The sequence below is a fragment of the Salminus brasiliensis genome, chromosome 23, assembly GCF_030463535.1.
Source record: "Salminus brasiliensis chromosome 23, fSalBra1.hap2, whole genome shotgun sequence".
NCBI classification, from domain to species: Eukaryota; Metazoa; Chordata; class Actinopteri; order Characiformes; family Bryconidae; genus Salminus; species Salminus brasiliensis.
In genome coordinates this window covers 9,607,041-9,624,134 of record NC_132900.1, presented here as the reverse complement: position 1 = coordinate 9,624,134, position 17,094 = coordinate 9,607,041, and the positions used below count along the sequence as shown (strand labels likewise).

General features: G+C 40.9%; 1 protein-coding gene across 4 annotated transcripts; it reads left to right on the top strand.

The window, feature by feature from the left end:
* The first annotated feature begins 1,241 nt into the window (after positions 1-1,241).
* On the top strand, positions 1,242-16,777 carry ranbp3b (RAN binding protein 3b). 4 transcript variants are annotated; one of them, XM_072668669.1, is made up of 17 exons: positions 1,242-1,271; positions 4,577-4,632; positions 6,154-6,190; positions 6,512-6,598; positions 7,989-8,060; positions 9,974-10,039; positions 10,340-10,441; positions 11,799-11,899; positions 12,289-12,402; positions 12,532-12,629; positions 12,802-12,877; positions 13,014-13,107; positions 13,943-14,067; positions 14,561-14,681; positions 14,890-15,032; positions 15,474-15,675; positions 15,941-16,777. In XM_072668669.1, the coding sequence occupies exons 1-17, from the start codon at positions 1,250-1,252 to the stop codon at positions 15,985-15,987; spliced, it is 1,563 nt and encodes a 520-aa protein (XP_072524770.1). In that variant the 5' UTR covers positions 1,242-1,249; the 3' UTR covers positions 15,988-16,777. The 4 variants fall into 4 exon arrangements, with proteins under 4 accessions (XP_072524770.1, XP_072524769.1, XP_072524768.1 ...); XM_072668668.1 differs by having other exon boundaries at positions 10,328-10,441; XM_072668667.1 differs by lacking the exon at positions 1,242-1,271 and adding an exon at positions 1,310-1,343.
* The last annotated feature ends 317 nt before the right edge of the window (positions 16,778-17,094 follow it).

Here is a 17,094-nt window from a genome sequence, read left to right as displayed (position 1 = left end):
AAAACCTTATTGAAATTGTGTGGCATGACCTGAAACCTGTGATGGGGGGAATATTTCAAGCAAACCTGGCTGCCATGCTCCCTGTTATCAAGCTTAGACCTTCTAACATCATCTTTATTAACAGGTAATTACACAATTATCCACCTCATACTGCCAAACAACTACAAACATAAAATACTGTCTTTTTTGTGAGACTGGGTGGGCATACTTTGCTTGACAAACTTTTCCAGGTTGGAGAAAACAACACATAACCAATGTTGGAAAAAAGTACAACAATTTATTAGCTTTAAACTCACTGATGACTTCAGTGACGACTCTTACACTTAACTATGTCACTAAATGTGACTTCACATTATTTTTAAGGTGAAATAGGTTGGTGATGGAATTAATGTTTTATGTTAAATTGATTGAACTGACCCTGGCAAAGGTCAGTAATTGTCCTTGATCTTCAGTAATTGTCTATTTTGCGTAGCAATAGCTTTTTTTGTTTTACAGAATTTTTCATGAGAGTTTCTGCACTCTTCTTAATGGCACTAATACACTGTTTACAACCAACCAACCACATGGGGTACCACACAAACCACCACAACTTCCTAGCAAACTCCTAGCCACACCCCTGCAACCACTAAGCAACTCCTTTGCAACCCTTAGCAGCAACAGTTTCACCCAGGTAGCCACATAGCAACAGTCTAGCAACTTCCTGGACCACTTACCTCTAACCTCCTCAGCCATTCTGTGTTTTCTTCAGGAAATGCACTTTTAGTTCTTCTTGATATCTCAGTTGTTTTCCCATTAACCTATTTAACACTTTTCTTGAGATGTTATAACGAGATCACAAGAATAACAGATTGTTGTCTTGAGAAAACAGCTTTGATTATCCTGACCAATTAACATGTCATCTTGAGATCATAAAAAAAAAGTAAAGTTGTGGTAACAAAATAATTAACTTGTGATCTTTCTGGACTTTTGTGCAGCCTCTTTTTTACTTTCTCTCAAGTGTATTTAGGCTCCATACTTCCACTTCTTACTTGAGTGCAGTTTAAATACAGTACCCCAAGTATCCAGTATAAGTACCTTGTATTACTAAAATTTATTCGAGGCCAGAACTTGAATGTGAAAAAAACACTAATTCAAAGTGTGGTTTTATGGATTAATTTAGATTTATTTAGCGCTTCACATTTTTCCTTTTCTGTTCTAGAAATAACAGCCTTGTGGCGCGGTGGCTTGTGGGTGTGCGCGGAGAAGTAAAATGGCGGACTTGGCGAACGAAGGTAGGCAATGGGCTGAAGCAATGAAACCACAAAACAAAGGAGATAAATTACTCATGAGAAGTGCAGAAGCAGGTATTTGCGTGTGTGAAGAGCGGCGTTTGTTTTTCTCCCCCCACTCGTTCGTAAGGACAGTCATGTTTAAGACCCTGGCCGCGCTGGTTCGCCAGTTATTAATGAGTGAGTGTTGAGCTCCTAGAGCTAGCGAGGTTAGCTAGCTGTTAGCTCAACCCTGTCCACTCGGGCTGGCGGCGTGAGGGGGCTCTCCTGTGTACATACCCCTGACTAAACAGCCAGCTAACCGGCTAGCTGCTTTCCCGGCCTTTTTATCATTGGCCGGCGGGATGCAGGAGAGGGCTTGATGACCCGCTGGCCGAGCATTTGAGGATTGCCCGCTCGGCGAGTGGGTCGCGTTAGCAGCGAGCGGAAAACACTGTTTTACTAAAGCCGTCCATAAAGAGGGGGTTTATTCCACATATTCCCACCACGGCACGCTTGTGAATTAGTCTATTTCTCAGTCATCTAATTGGCACTAATGTAGCCTGCTGAAATCGGATTGTTTTGCCGTGTTGTTAGCTAGTCCATGTGTAAGTTAGCTAACGCTGCGTTATTAGTCGGAGGCTTGAGCTGTTTTGAAATCCTGGCCACAACAGGCAGCAACTTGACTAATACCCGAAAGCGTAGCCAGCCTGTTTAATACGATTTCCCAAACAATGGTAGACCGTTAGATTTGCGTTCAGGGCTTAAAACCTTCAGCTTAACCACATATCACGAAACCTGGCTGAATTATATGTGCTGGGTTTACGTTTGACTGCTGGTTTACCCGCATTTTTAGAGCGGCAACGTTAGCTAGCTAAGGAAGCTAGAGCTAGCTATCATTCATCACAAGTGACCAGACAGTCTAGCCAGCTGTATTGTAGCTAGCTGCCTGCCTGCCTGCCTGCCAGCCAGCTACGTTCAGCAACGTACAGGACACAAAGTCCTGCTTTTAGCCTTAAACCACAGTGCCATTAAAGCTGGGCCATCATCAGAGTAAATGCTTTCTCCTTGAGCCGCTCAGCCACTCGGTTTTCAGTGTTGTCCAGCAGATGATCACTGTACGATAGTTATAGCCAGCCAGCTAGATAGCATGAAATACAGATTAGGGCAGGATATTAAAAGTAGGTCTGATTTCAGCAGTGTAGCAATAGCTGCTTGAGATTTGCAGAGACATCTGAGCTGTTTAAAGTTTTAGTCCATGTTTCATTAGTTGAACTTGGCGTTGACTGAGCTAACATGCTAGCTAGCTATAGCTACATTTGATGAAAACGGGCTTTGCTCAGCTTAGATGGCTATTTTTGGCTAACCCGAATAGCCGTGAGCATCAATCGTGTTTACACCTGTGCTGAAGGTTCATAGCGAGGCGGCCCTGCCTGCAGAGCCACTGTTCCTAATCCTGATCCTAATCGAAATGAAAGCAGCTGGCTAACATTAGCTGGCTAGCTACTTTAGCTGTGTGATGTCGTCGTTTTGTCATTCGCACGGGGTGGGGTAGGTAGTTAGCTAGCAGTCTGCTGCCCTGATACACTCGTGGTTCGCAGCGCAACGTTTGTTGTGAAGCGGCTGAGATCGCATCACTTGGGCATCGTTTAGACCCTGAATCCGAGCAGCAAGCCCGCGGCGCTGTGTCTGAGCAGGTGGCTAGCATCCCTCCACCAGGCCCGCCGTGTGTAATGCTCACTATTTGGCTGGGCAGCCTGGCCGCGTTGTGCTGCTAAATCCGGGCCCGCCCACCCCCCAGCTCTTAGTGTAACGAAAGCCCTCCTGCACATGACTCTGCTGGAGCTTCGCCTACTCCAACCATTAGGGTACATTAGGGTCAGTAATTAATGTGTGGGGTGGTCGCGCTACGGTGGTACTGTCGTTGGCTCTAGGTGTGATTATTGTCAATCATTGTAAAACCCTCCTACTACAGTGAAGATGGTAAGAAATAACGTGTGTGTGGGTGGGTGTGGGGGGGGGGGGGGGGGGGGTGTGTGTGACTGCCCTGGGATTTCCAAAATCATTTGGAGAAGGTGGGGTTCACCTTCTTCTTCAGAAGAACTCCAACAGTGTCTTTCCTTGCAAACCCCTCCAGAAGCATAGCATTACAGGTGCATTAAAACCCCCCTTAACGTTCAGTGGAAGTCGATGTAGAAAGCTTTTATTCCAAGTCATTTTGTAGCATTTCTGTTAAACCCTTCATGATAAAGAGTGAAAGGTCAAGTACCGGATTCAGATGAAAAAAACATGAAAACCCACAAAAATAAAGATACAAGGTTTTTGCATGACTGGGACGGTGCGTCTGTATGTTGTGTGGGTAGCCCAGAGTACTGATCTGCCTAGACTTAACCTAATACCTTAGAGCAGCACTGATTGAGTTGACTTTATTTTACATCAGGGTACAGTTACAGCTGTTATAGCCGTTGATGTAGAGACCCTGTGCTGTTAAAAATACCACACTGGGTCAGGGCAGATCATATGTCTTTGTTTATTTACACAACATGATGTGTATTCTAAGCCTGCTTTAGACGTGCCAGTGTTTTATTGGGTAGGTAATCCATTCCAAGTGCTTAAAATAACAGCCGCTTTTTTAGTAATAGAAAGAGATTTGATCTGCTACTATACACCTGTGTGGTTAAAAAGGATGGGAGGGAAAAAAACACTATCTAAACTATCCATTCACAGGAATAATGCTGGGAAAAGTACTAAATTGTAATGTCATGGTAATAAGATGTAGGGCAAGTCTTTAAAATATCACAGTGGAAATGTTTCATGGCTCAAGAATCGTAATCATTCATCCTGGGGTCTGCACTGGTTTCCCTCCCTGTTAGTTATGGCTGAGGGTAGAGCTTAGATAGGTGTGGCATACATGTAATCACAATACTTTATTACAGATTTCACACACTGCACTGTAGTAAATCCTATTTTCACAGATTGATTATTCTCTCTTTATAATGTGTATTGTGGTGTTTTGATATTATTTTTCATGGTACTGATAAATCAGATCAATGTCCAGATCTGGATCATAGAAATTACAGCACACGTACTCGATTAGACTCTGTCTCATGCGTCTAGAAAAGTTGGAAGTGAAGTGCACTGCTTTTGTTGACAGTCCGTCAGACATTATACATGTTAACGAAGAGCCCAGTTTCTTAGAGGCAGTGTCCTTTCAAATGTAATTAAGGTGACCAGACACAGGTATTGAGGTTAATTATAAAGGTGAATGTCAAATTACACCATCGAACCGATGATCACTATAATCCTTTTTGTTTTTCCCCTCTCAACAGAGAAGCCTGCCATAGCTCCTCCAGTGTTTGTGTTTCAGAAAGACAAGGCACAGAAGGTAGGCCTGATTTAATGCTGAGTTGTAAGTTTTTGGGGTGTTTTTTTTGTGTGTGTGTTTTTTTAACTCCTCTTTAGATAGGATTTCTGTATAGGTACTTGCTGTACAAATAAAGGTCATTAATCTCTGAACAGCAATTTTATGTTGACTTTTAAATGAGTTTTACTTGCTGTTTTTAGATCTTTCTTGGTACATTTGTACTCTAGGAGCATGTTTACACCTGGTCACTTCATACAGCCTGAGTATCAGGATTAGGATATCTGGCCAAGGATAAGGCCCGGCCACATACAAGTGTAACTGCACCCAAGACTCATTTAAACCCTATACAAATCTGATCACTCAAACCACTTAAGAGGCCTGAAGCGCATTTCAGCCGCATGTTGTTATAGCAGTGTAAACACATCAGTCTCTGTAAGATGCATTCAGCCACCGAAACAACTTCTAGAACAATTCAAAACCATTTTCCTGTGCGATGTGTCGCTGGGCATGCGAACCATGTCTGTGAGAGACAATCCTGGAGGATGAATGCATGTGAGTTACAGAAAGAGGCTGAACAGATAATGAATTTGTTGCCACATAACGGGCAAATGTGCATATTCCATCCCACACAGCAATCGGATTTCAGTCTGACTAACTTGAGACATATTTGACTACATGTGGCTGAAAACTCATCAGGATACAATCCAGATACAAGTCACATAAAGCTGCTGTGAGAAGTTTGATAAACATAGACCTGTTGCTTGAAGTTTGACTAATTTAATCTAGTGTGTTGAGGATGGTCGTTTGAAACAGCTGTTGACAGCTGTCGCTTCCAAGTAATTTGTGCTGGTTATTGACCTCAGTTTGTGTTTTTGGGTTTGTCAATAACAGCAGATTTGATTAACAAAGTCCTTTGGGATTTTTAAAGATATAAACTATTAAGAATTAAAAAGACAATGAAAGTTTGGGTGCTTAATGTAAAACGATGAGTCGATTAGGAATTTCCACAGGTCTTGAGGATTTACAGCATTAACATGCATTATTATATTGAGCATTAACAGCTTCAGACAACAGTGTATCATACTGACAGGGTATATAATGATGAAATCACTGTGTAGATGTTTGTTTGAGGTGGAGGAAATGTACAGGATTGTAACTTCTGGTATTTGCGAGTAATCAAGTGAATATTTTTTTTCTGGCAATTCAATAAGCACAACACAAGGAAATACCTTGCGTGAAATGAGTCCTGCGTCTCATTGTTTGCTGTGTTGGCTCTTCAACTAGCAGTAATGTTATCCTTGTGGCGCATCTGGCATGAAAACCTAACAGTGTCTATCCCTAATTAATTGGTTTAAAAATTAAGTGTGTTTTCAAAGTTTAACTTTCTAACCTACTGCTATCATCTGAAAAGTAAGCATATAGCTCTTCTATTTTGGCCGAAGTTGTTTATTTTGCTCTTTTTCAGAAAGTAATTTCTGATGATTAGGACATGTTCTTGTGATGTTGGTAGCTTGTTGATTCAGATGATCTTCTGTGTTGCAGCGGTCTGCTGATGGGTCCAGTGCAGAAGATGGCGAAGGTACGTTTGCTTCACTACTTTTTCATTGTTTCATTTCATAATCTCAAGTATCCTACTGAATACTTTTGTTTTTCAGCTGTTCCGTTTTTAGTGTTCCTAAGCAGGCTTGAAACATACATACATATTGGGGCAGTTAAAAACAAATCTGACATAAGCAGTGTAGCTGCCTGAGATTTGCAATGGCATTTGGACCTTTTAAAGATTTAGCCAGTATATCACTAGCTGTTTATGTAATGTGAAATTAGGATGAAGGCTAAAGACCAAACAGTGACTTAAATGCCATACGTGTCCTTTTAACTCAGTGGGTTTGTTTTGTTCCAGATTCAGACAGAGAGGATGGAGAGTACTGTCCTCCAGTGAAGAGAGAGCGAACCTCGTCTTTAACACAGTTCCCGCCTTCACATTCAGGTGAGACAGTTGGCCAAGCTGGCTTTGCACCACTCTGTGGATAAATAGGTGGATCTAAGTGGATTCAGATGTGCTAAATCAAGAATGTCACGAAACTCTTCTGCCAGGGCTCTTCAGGAAAGCATGCTGGCTGAATCTGGCATGAAAAGCAGTGCATGTTAGTTGACGTTTGTTCTTCCATACTTTTCCAATCATGGGGAGAGGGGGAATCACCAGTCTAATTACACTGGTTTTAATGAAACATGCAATTGATCAGTGTTTATTAAGCACTAACAGTAATCTCAATATGCTTACAAAGGAAAATAAATAAATGTATCACGATACTATAAAATATCCTATTATTGCCCAGCTCTACATCAAAGACCTCCTGAAATAGACGCCAGCTAGGGTAGAACACTGATTGATGGAGAGCACAACTGATGTGCAATGTTTGTAGACATTGCCAGTGTTTTTGTTTACAATAACAGAATTGTGTAGTTGTTGAACGCAATTCGCAAACTTAAATTCCATATCAGTATCCACATATTTTATCTCCAAGTTCTCAGCAAAGATGTTGCTGGAGCTTGTTACAGCCTGCTGCAGTTTTCCTGTCTGCTAGGACAGGAAACCGCTGCTTTAGCCAGTTATATATGTTGATGTAAATACAAGTATCCAAGCCAAATGACTGTTTTGCAGTGATTACAAAGTGAGAATCTGTCTGTATGAGGATGCTCTTTGTGTGTCATATATTAATTGGGGTGCTCAACATTAGGCAAGAATCATACTAGTACCTGTATCTGAACTGTTTAATGTGTTTTCTAGCTAATCATTTGTTTATATTTAATGTACAGCTGCTTCAGCAATGCTTATTTCCTGAATCAGTGTTATTAGCATTAAGCTAATGGTGTACATTTCACATTCCCTCGCTGCGTTTATTACTTTACAACTCTAACCTCCACACAGAGCTTTAAAGCTTGAAATAGATGTTCAGTTTCATTTTGTGTGCTTAAGAGTTGATCATTTAGTAAATTAACTGAAAGGCTAATTCTAGTTATGTACCTGGATTTCTAAAAAAAAAAAAAAAATAGCTGGAATTGTGTTAGTACTCTTAAGCTGTTAAATAAAACCTTATTCTTATGTTGGGTGTGTTTAGTATTTTAGAGGTTTTGAATTCATATAGTCACACACACATGTATGTTAGTGAATGTTTGTTAAATAGTTTTCTTGAGCTTCTAATTGTCTAATTATGCATCTAATTATGATTAGTACCTATTCATAAAATTGACCAATCGACACCGCAGCTGTTGATGACACCAAACTAAAATGACACAGATCCTCTGCCAGGCATGTTTTCTTATTGTAGAGTCTAACCATTCTGTCTCTTTATGTATGTGTCTTTTTCCTGCTGCAGTTTCCAAGAATAATGTGTTTATGCCCTCGAGTTTCTGCCAGTCTCCAACAGGCAATTCCGACTCAGAGCCAGGTAAGAGTGGGAGACTCTTTATACCTCTTAGTACTTTTATTGGCAAATTCAAGCTCCTCTTTGGAGGGGAGCATATTTTTGGGTGTCAGCGGTTTGCTTTTTGTTTTGATAGTCCAGTGTTACTTAAAAGATCTTGTTGATCTTGTTAACTTTTTGCAGCTACATTGTTTTGTTATGGCAGGGATGATTATTGTGGGCAGTGAGGGCTGAATGTTCACATCAGAAGGGGTGTGAGCATGCTGCTGTTGTGATTATATACACGTGTTGCTTCATGCAGTTTTTGTCTATTCTGTGAAGATCAGTAGATTTCTATGATGGCTGAAGTGTTCTTATAATTGGCTGATTTTGGTTGATGCACACTTGACAGTAGGCTGTACAATGTCCTGCCACTCCAATTTGTTGCACATTCCTACATATGAATTCAGTTATTGAGAGATTAAGACGAAGATTATGTCCATTTTTCCCTTTCTACGTTTAAATGGTTGTTTTAGTTTTTCCTCACAAAGGCGCCACTGTTATTGTGCAACATTTTAGTCAGTGTTTTGTCTATTAAGCTATTTTCCCCAGCAGAGAGAGAGAAAAGAGAAATAATTTAGTTTCTTTATTTTGAAATCATTAAAAAAAACTTGAGGCGCAAAGATCACATTATTTATGTGCTTAGTTGCGACATGCTTTTTGTCTTTTTATGTTTATACAGTTGAGCAGGCCTCTGTGGCATATTTGAAAAAAGCAGAAAGTGTGTAATGGTGAAAGGGGGAGGTAGAGAGGAAAATAAGTGTGTGCTTGAGCCGCTCAGGGGAGCTTTTCTATTTCTGTCAGTTTCGAGAATGAGCGGAGAGGAGAGCCAGTCAAGCAGGCTGAACCAAAATGTGCTCAGCTACCATCTCTGAGAGCACAAGAATGTGCTAAAGTAGGTCTCCATGCCCGAAGGGGACTTTTTCTAAGGAGATTGACCAGGAAGTGGTCAAGCGGCGCTCTCTGGAATTGCTATGGTAACTGAACACAGCTTGCCTGTGGGGCACTGAGTAGGGAGAGGTGGATGGAGAAACTGGGTTTTATTCTAATAGAGAGATGGCCGAGGCAGTTTTCGTTTGGGTCTGTTTGTGTGGGAGAGAGTGAAAGTGAAAGAGAGTCAGGGTTGTGAAAACAGACAGCCTTATTTGGTTGTTAGTTTATCAGGGGTCTGTAATAAAAAGGTACAATCGTCATGGTAAATGGTCATACAGCGCCATATGGATCAAATCTGTGAAAACGACAAGTTTACTTTTTATGTGGTCAGAACAGTGGGATCTAAGAACAGAGTACAACACTGCTTTCTACAGTCAGGGTTTAAACACAGCCCAAAATAAACCACAGTCTGCCTCCAGTCTTTACATTTACCTGTTGATTAACAGTTGATACTATGATAATGCTGTGATGCTGTGAACTCCTGCGGTTGATGCCGATATGACAGGACAATCCTAGTACCCGAATGTTTGCATCACAGTCAAATGATCACATTCACAACTTGTGTCCAAATGATTGATGAAACACTGGAGTAAAGACAGTAAACATTTTCTTATATTTCAGTTTGGGGCAATGCAAAGTTCTTCCAACAGTTTGATTTCATCTTTCTTTTGCGATTCTGAAGGTGTTTACTATTTTGTGGAGGATCTCTGATGGATTTTTACAGATCTGTGATAGATCTGTATTTTTTTTTTTATTGGGTGGGGGTGTGGTATGCAGACATGGCCAATCCAAACTGAAATAAAATGATTGAGAAGCTCCTGTGACGGAGAGAATTATTATTATTATAGTTATTATCAATTTAGTGTTAATCCAAATAGTTCTTTGTCAATTTCATTTTAATGATTATAATTATTATTAAATAATTTAATATAATTTTTTTTTTTTGGTTTGTGGAACTTTCTTAGAGGAGAAGCCAGTTGGATTTCGGTTGAAACCTCCGACTCTGATCCACGGCCAGGCTCCCAGTGCAGGTAAGACTTGTTCCTTCTGTGCAATCAGAGCAAGTTAGTTATTGCAACATGTGAAAATGTAACAAAGTAATTTGATTTGGTCTCTTTTGAGAGAAAGACATAGCTTATACATGCCCACCGAGCCTTTTTGTTTGCAGCTGTGCAGCTTCCATATTTTCTGTCATTCTTGTCTAAATAGCGTAAAGTGGTGTAGTGAATCTGTCATTATGTTCTGTAATAAAATTAAAAGTGGTCTGTGTAGTTTATGCTGCTTTAGACCATTCGGTTTCAGATCCAATCCATTAGTAGGCTCTTTTGCAGGCGTCCCCAGTCAGAAACCCAAGGAGCAACAGCGCACTGTCTTGAGACCTGCAGTACTGCAGGCACCACCTACCAAGATCCTTACAGAACCCAGCAAGAGCAGTGAGTACACTCCCAGCTTTCTTTCCCTATGTGACTTCAACTTTGCATACAGACACACAGCAGACCCCCTCGCATTCCTTCTGAATTTACTCTGCTCTACTTTTGTATTAGGATTAATTGATTTGATTAGGTGTCAGATATAACACATCTGTGGGACGTGGTATGCATATTTCATGTGCTGGGTTCAAAACCCAAGGCTCAAGCCTCTTTTTAAATACCATTTTTTTAGCAATAATTTTCCCAGAAGACACTTACTGATGTGTATATGATGCCCTGAAACATGTTAACGGCTAGCGTTTGATAGTTTCCCTTGCCTAATGGTTGTTTATTACATAGACTTTACAGCCTAGAGGCTGCTTTAACAGCTGTGTTTTGACAATGCTAAGTATGGGTTTTCAAACCAAAAGTACCACAGGCATGTTGATTAGTATCAGTAACCAAATATAAATTCACATTCAGTGGTAAGACCACTTGCTTCTAAGTCTAAATAAAAGAGAACAAGCAAACCTGGATGAACCAAACTGCAGGATGTGCAATTTTACTCTTGTACACAATTATATGACCACTTGTTGCTGTACCGTGTTGTGTGGTAAGGTTAGCTTTGCAACTGGGCTACAGATCCAACACCATTTGAAAAAGATTTTTAGTCAGTTTTCTGTCCTTCTACTATACCAGTCCCTTGGCTTCCTTCAGATTTGGGTAATTATCATCGAAACATTTAAAAGTGGGCTTTCGGTCAGTTAGATTTGAACAACTGTGGTCAACAAAATGTTGTAATGTGGGGGCTCTGAGTGACCCCCAGGGTGCAAGCCTACTTTCTGAGCCATGCTGCTTTGCCATCTCCAGCTAGAGTTGGGTAGATGGCGCCCTTTCCCCTCATCAGTCTTAAAGCAATGTTAGTTGGTGCGACAGCCAACAGGTTATCACGCTGGCTTAGCTAACTAGGTATTCCTTTCAGACCTATAGTTTAAATACTTATTTAATGATTTAAAATGGAACCTTTTATTTGATTTTGTTGCCTTTGGTAATGTAGATCATGATTATTTTTGGAGATTGTTTAACTGTCTGGTGAATCTCATCCAGCCCTGTTAAGATGCAAGACACTGTGATGATACTAACAGGGTTATTTTAAAGCATTTAATGGATCAGACATTTTCCTCCAGTTTGACGTTTGTAGCTTATATGGTTTTTAACTGCTGATTGTCAAAGTTGGCTGTTAATCTGAGCTGAATTGAAAAGAATTTGTGATCATGTTAGTTTTGATGCTAATGAACTGAAATGCGATGTTTCTGTGCACTTTTCCGGTCATTTTGTATTGATAAAAGGAAGTAATAACTGCCACCAATTTCCCTGACAGACTCGAGCTGTGGAACAAATGGCGTGGGGAAGTTTTCAGATGCAGCATCAGAAGGCCGGTCAATTTTCCTGAATAACACAGACAGCTCGGACAAATCACCGGTAAGGAGGGACCTCAGTTTTAATAAGATTCAACTAGAGGATCAACGAATATACCCAGTCACATGCGTCCGCATAAACCTATATATACACATTGTCATTTGAAAGTTAATGTGGTTGCGTAAGGAAAGAGGAGCTGTAGTCACGTCCTCTTACACATTGGGATATTAATAGAGTAGCTGTCACAAAGCAGCAACCTCGTGTTTTCCCACTAAGCTTGCTCGGTCACTTGTTGATCTTAGTTCTTTAATAGTTCCTTTATTGGTTTTGCTCTTTCTGGTTAGCCGTGTTTATTTCAGTGTGTCATGTGTATTGGCCAATGCTGCCTGATAACTTCACTTAAACTAACGTCACTTTCGGTCTCTGTTTCTTTGCCGTGTGGCTGCACACAGAATAAAGACAAAGAAGGGGGAGAGAATGGTGGGGAAAAGACAGAGGAGAGTGCACAGAAGAAGGATGTGGAATCGAGTTTTGTGTTTGGGCAAAATATCAAAGAGAGGGCAAAGGTCAGTAGCTGTTTGTAGTAACATGGATCACATGACCACTATGAGGGACTTAATATGGATTGTTCTCATTCAGTGATATTTAATGGTATTTAAAGTATACTTCTCAACCCTTTTTTTATCCCTTTTTAGTTGGAGGAAAACAGCACACCCAGTGAGTCTAAAAACTCGACACAGGACCCGCAGTCAGGGAGCACCAATTACTTCTTGCAGTACATGGGAACCCCAAGGTAACTATCATCAATTTCTGCTTTTTTTGTTGTTGTTTTGTTTTGTTTTGTGTGTGTTTGTGTGTTTTGCTTTTTTTCACCCTTTTACCTTTTCTCTTTGTCTACGTTTTCTCTGGTTTAGTTGTTCTATTTCTCAGCAATTGTCCAAGTCTGATTTTGTTTGACTTTCCAGCTCTCTGAATGCTACCAACAACACAGAAAAAGGAGCCAAGTTTGTCTTTGGCCAGAACATGTCCGAAAGGGTTCTGGTGAGTACATGTGCTGTTGCCAAACTAAAAAGTGGTTTGGGCTTTTTAGATGTTGCCATAAGATGGTAGAAATTCACTCAAATGATCAGTCAGTCCTAGAACAGTATTGAAATGTTTGGGTGTATGTGTGTTATAGAGTCCCCCAAAGTGTGGTGAATCGGCAGCAGAGGGTACTAAAGAAACAGCTTCAGCGTCGGAGCCCTCATCACAGGAAGCGACCCCAGAGAAAAGTATGTGTCCTCTGCTTAAAGTAGTAGTTTTCAAAAGAACAGAGATGTGTATGTATGGTGTCTCTCTGCTCTAGCTTTGCATTGGAACTACATGGTTGATGCAGATAAAAGCTTGCACCTCACCAATTACCATCATGTGAGCAATAGCATTTTGCTCAGAAATCTTCCCTGAACCACATTCCTTTTTCTGAAAACAAGACAGAAATCAGAGATTATTAAGTTTGAGGTAGAACAGCTTTACAGTTTGTAGCATAACCCTCAGACGGTCTGAGGTAGAGCTGTGTTTTCAGGAAGGTGCACTATTCAAATACATAGATTCCCATAGTGATATTCAAACCACCGCTGGTTTGAAATGCTTACCTGGCCTATTTAAAGCGCTGCACTTGTGTTCATTGTCTCTTTATCTTGAGGTCTAACAAGTCATTTAAGGACCACAAATAACATGTAGACATTATTTTTAAATATTTCCACTGAAGATATTATTGAAGAAAGTGGTTCTTAATTTCAAGCTGTAAAAGAAATTGTAACAAATTTTAGTTGTTGAAACAAATTTGTAGTTTGTTCCAAAAAATTGTGTTTAGAAATGAGTACATATCAATATACAGTATTAGTCTGATGTTGGACTAAAAGGTCCCCAAAAGGCATTGCTTCCTTGAGCCACAAGATGTCACTGTTTCTTTCTGGTGACACCGTTCTGTTAGTGGAGTTGTTATTGATGGGACAGTAGATACCTCCTAACCTGACTTTCACTTGCCAGTACCACCCTATAGTGATTTCCAACCTTGATGAAATGAAATAAAGTCCAATTGAACACTGGCTGTGTGTGTGTGTTTAGATCATAGTGTGATGGAGTCTCTAGAGGAGTCAGCAGCAGCATACACCAAAGCCACCGCCAAGAAGTGCATTTTGGAGAAAGTAGAGGTCCGCACCGGAGAGGAGGCAGAGAGCAATGTGCTACAGGTCAGCCGCCAATTTAAATTCATGTATTGTTAAGTTGTGATTGTCTGGACGTGCCCTTTTGTACATGACAATTTCATATTGTCTCCCCATTTATCAAAACCATGTCATTTCCATGTTTTACACGTGTGTGGTGTACATGTGGTGGACTTTTGTCTTGGCCTGTTTTTGTTTTTTGTTTTTTTTTCACCTCTTTTGGGAACTATGCTTTAGTGTTATTTTGTTAGGGAGATTCCTTTTGGCCAATATCTGTTGGCTCTAATTTCCTACCTATTTTAGTGGTTTCCAACACAGCACCTTTAACTCAGGAAGGGCTGATTTAACCGGATTGGGTGTGTTGGGAGTGATATAAACACTAAAATGTGGGAACCACTGTACTTTAATGACACAGACGCGTCATGGGGGGGTGAGTGAAGTGGCATCCTGTGAGAAGAAGAATTCTGTGACCGTGTATCCAAACATGGCCTTAGAGTTTTCCTATATCTTTGCCCTACAGATGCAGTGTAAGCTGTTTGTGTTTGATAAGCCGGCTCAGTCGTGGATCGAGCGAGGTCGAGGGCTTCTGAGGCTCAACGACATGGCCTCCACGGACGATGGCACGTTACAGTCCAGGCTGGGTCAGAATTCATCTGCTTTTTGGTTCTGCTTTATTAAAGTGTTCATATTTGCTTAAACTAGGATCTCAACTGAGCTCCATGTTCTCACTCTGTATGTTTAGTCCTTCTCATCTCTGAGTTGTGTTTTTTTTTTTTTTTTTTTTTTTTTTTTTTTCTCTCCTCTCCCTCTCTTCCCTCCTCCCCCTCATATTCATGCTCTGTTTCTTAGTGATGCGCACCCAGGGAAGTCTCCGGTTGATCCTGAACACTAAGCTGTGGCCTCAGATGCAGGTGGACAAGGCCAGCGAAAAAAGCGTCCGTATCACTGCCATGGACACAGAGGACCAGGGTGTAAAGGTCTTCCTCATATCAGTAAGCAGAGCACCACTGTGGGAGTGGGCGTTTTGTTTCAGTATTTTTTTTTCTGCTCTTAATGCAGCTTGTTGATCTGAATGTAATAAAGAACTTAAAGACTACAAACATGATTAGATGTTCTCAGGCTAAATGGTGGGTTTTCTATATCTAGCACTGTCTAAATCTGCCATAGGCTTGTCTTTGTGTACTTTAGGCAGCAAGTCAGCTATGCTGGTGGAATTTCTGTTGATTCCAATTAATACCTGCTTTTATAGGTGTTAAGTTATTACGTTGTTTTTTTTGTTTGTTTTGTAGGGTTTTATTTTTTTTTATTTTGTATATTAAGACATTAACCTGTTTTACCAAAGAACTGGATCAGGTGTAGTCGTGGTCCATCAAAAATGCATAGTACTGGTCCTCTTTCGAGTGCAACCTTTTTACAAACACTTTGTCCTGCAGGCCAGCTCAAAGGACGCAGGACAGCTGGCTGCAGCGCTGCACCACCGCATCCTCGCCCTGCGGAGCCGTGCTGAACAGGAGCCTGAGAGCACGCCTGCACCACCTCAGGCTGAGATCCCACAGTCTAATGAGGAGGACAGTGACGACGACGAATTGGCTAACAGCGGCAGCAACATCACCGCTGGGAACACCAGCGCCAGCGGTATGCTTTTCCCTGCCATGGGATGTTCAGTGTATGAGCTGTTTTAGTTGGAGCAACTACATCCAGTACTTGTCAGTCAACCTAAAATATTCATATTTTCCATTTTGCTTCATTTTTCCTTAGAGATCAGGCATAATTAGCCTTTCGCAATGGTCATCCTCCTTCCATGAATGAAAAATGTGTATATAGAGCAGTTTGAAGCAATCTTTTATTATTACCTCATGCTAACATTTTTTGGGGGGGGTTCTCCTTTATTCTGTCTCAGGGACCTCCGAAACTCCTGGCGAGCCCCCGGCAGCGGAGAGCACATAACACCCTGCACAGCTGCCTGACTGAAAACTGCTCAACAGGGTTGGGTTTTTTGTTTTGTTTTTGTTTTTTGTTCCCCGTGGGTGGACAGCCTTAACCACCGTGACCCTCTCAGCCCAGCGCTGTGGGTCCTTCAGCTCCAACCCTGTAGCAGAGCTTCAGCATCTCTCACCTAAAACTTGTGTAGTTCATTTCCCCTTTCTGCATTTATTGTAAATCTGAAATTCAAAATTTTTTTATCATTGTTTTTTTTGGGTTCTGTTTTAGTTTCCTGGACTGCAAACAAACAAAACAAACAAAAAAAGAACAGAAAAGAAAAACAGAGACTTTTCCATTTATGGGTTTGGACTTGGCTGCTCATCATATTGATGAGTGTGAGGGTATTCCTCTCTCTGTTTTAAGATACGGCACATGTCATGACTGCAGTTTCTACCGCAGGACCTTTTTTTTCTTATCTTTCTTGCGCTCTCTCTCTTTCTCTCTCCTTCTCATATATTCAAATATGCTCTTAACACTCTCTGCTTCAGATCACTATTCCTCCATGACGTCGTCATTCAGAATCGTCCAACATCCGTTCAGTAGCTTCATGTCCTTACTCTTTGGACACCCTCCTCTCCCCGGTCACCCTTCTGTTTTTGATAGCTGTAACCTTCTGCTCTGATTCTAACTTATTTCCAGTGGTTTCACCAAGCATCTCTGGTTTTCCATAAGCCAATATTCTTATTAGTCTGCTATGATGGTAGTTAGGTAGATCTCTTATTGATGTAATGAATAAAGGACTAAACCAACACAAGGACTGTGCTATTGTGGATCTCTGCTTCTAAAATAACCCTGCCCCCTGAGAAGAGGAAGAAAAAAAAAGAAAAAAAAAGGAAAGGGAATTGACTTTGCCCCGTCACCATTATGGAGTTACCAGCGTCTGCCCCACAGGTTTGCATACGGACAGATGTGCCCATTTTTGTTTGGGGGGGGGGGGGGGGGTGATTGCTGAAGTTTTAAGTCAACATCTCTACAGATACTCATTTTTATTTTCCATATTCTGAAGGTTTGTAATATGTTAACTTTTTTTATTGTTTTATTATATTAACTTTTTATCCATTTTCATGTCAC

What these genes read in the sequence shown, in the direction of transcription:
- ranbp3b (XM_072668668.1), top strand. Translation starts at nt 1,250, where the DNA reads ATGGCGGACTTGGCGAACGAAG. An exon ending in CAGTGCAGAAGATGGCGAAG is followed by an intron (nt 6,191 to 6,511) that starts GTACGTTTGCTT and finishes GTTTTGTTCCAG; the next exon opens with ATTCAGACAGAGAGGATGGA. An exon ending in TACAGAACCCAGCAAGAGCA is followed by an intron (nt 10,442 to 11,798) that starts GTGAGTACACTC and finishes TTTCCCTGACAG; the next exon opens with ACTCGAGCTGTGGAACAAAT.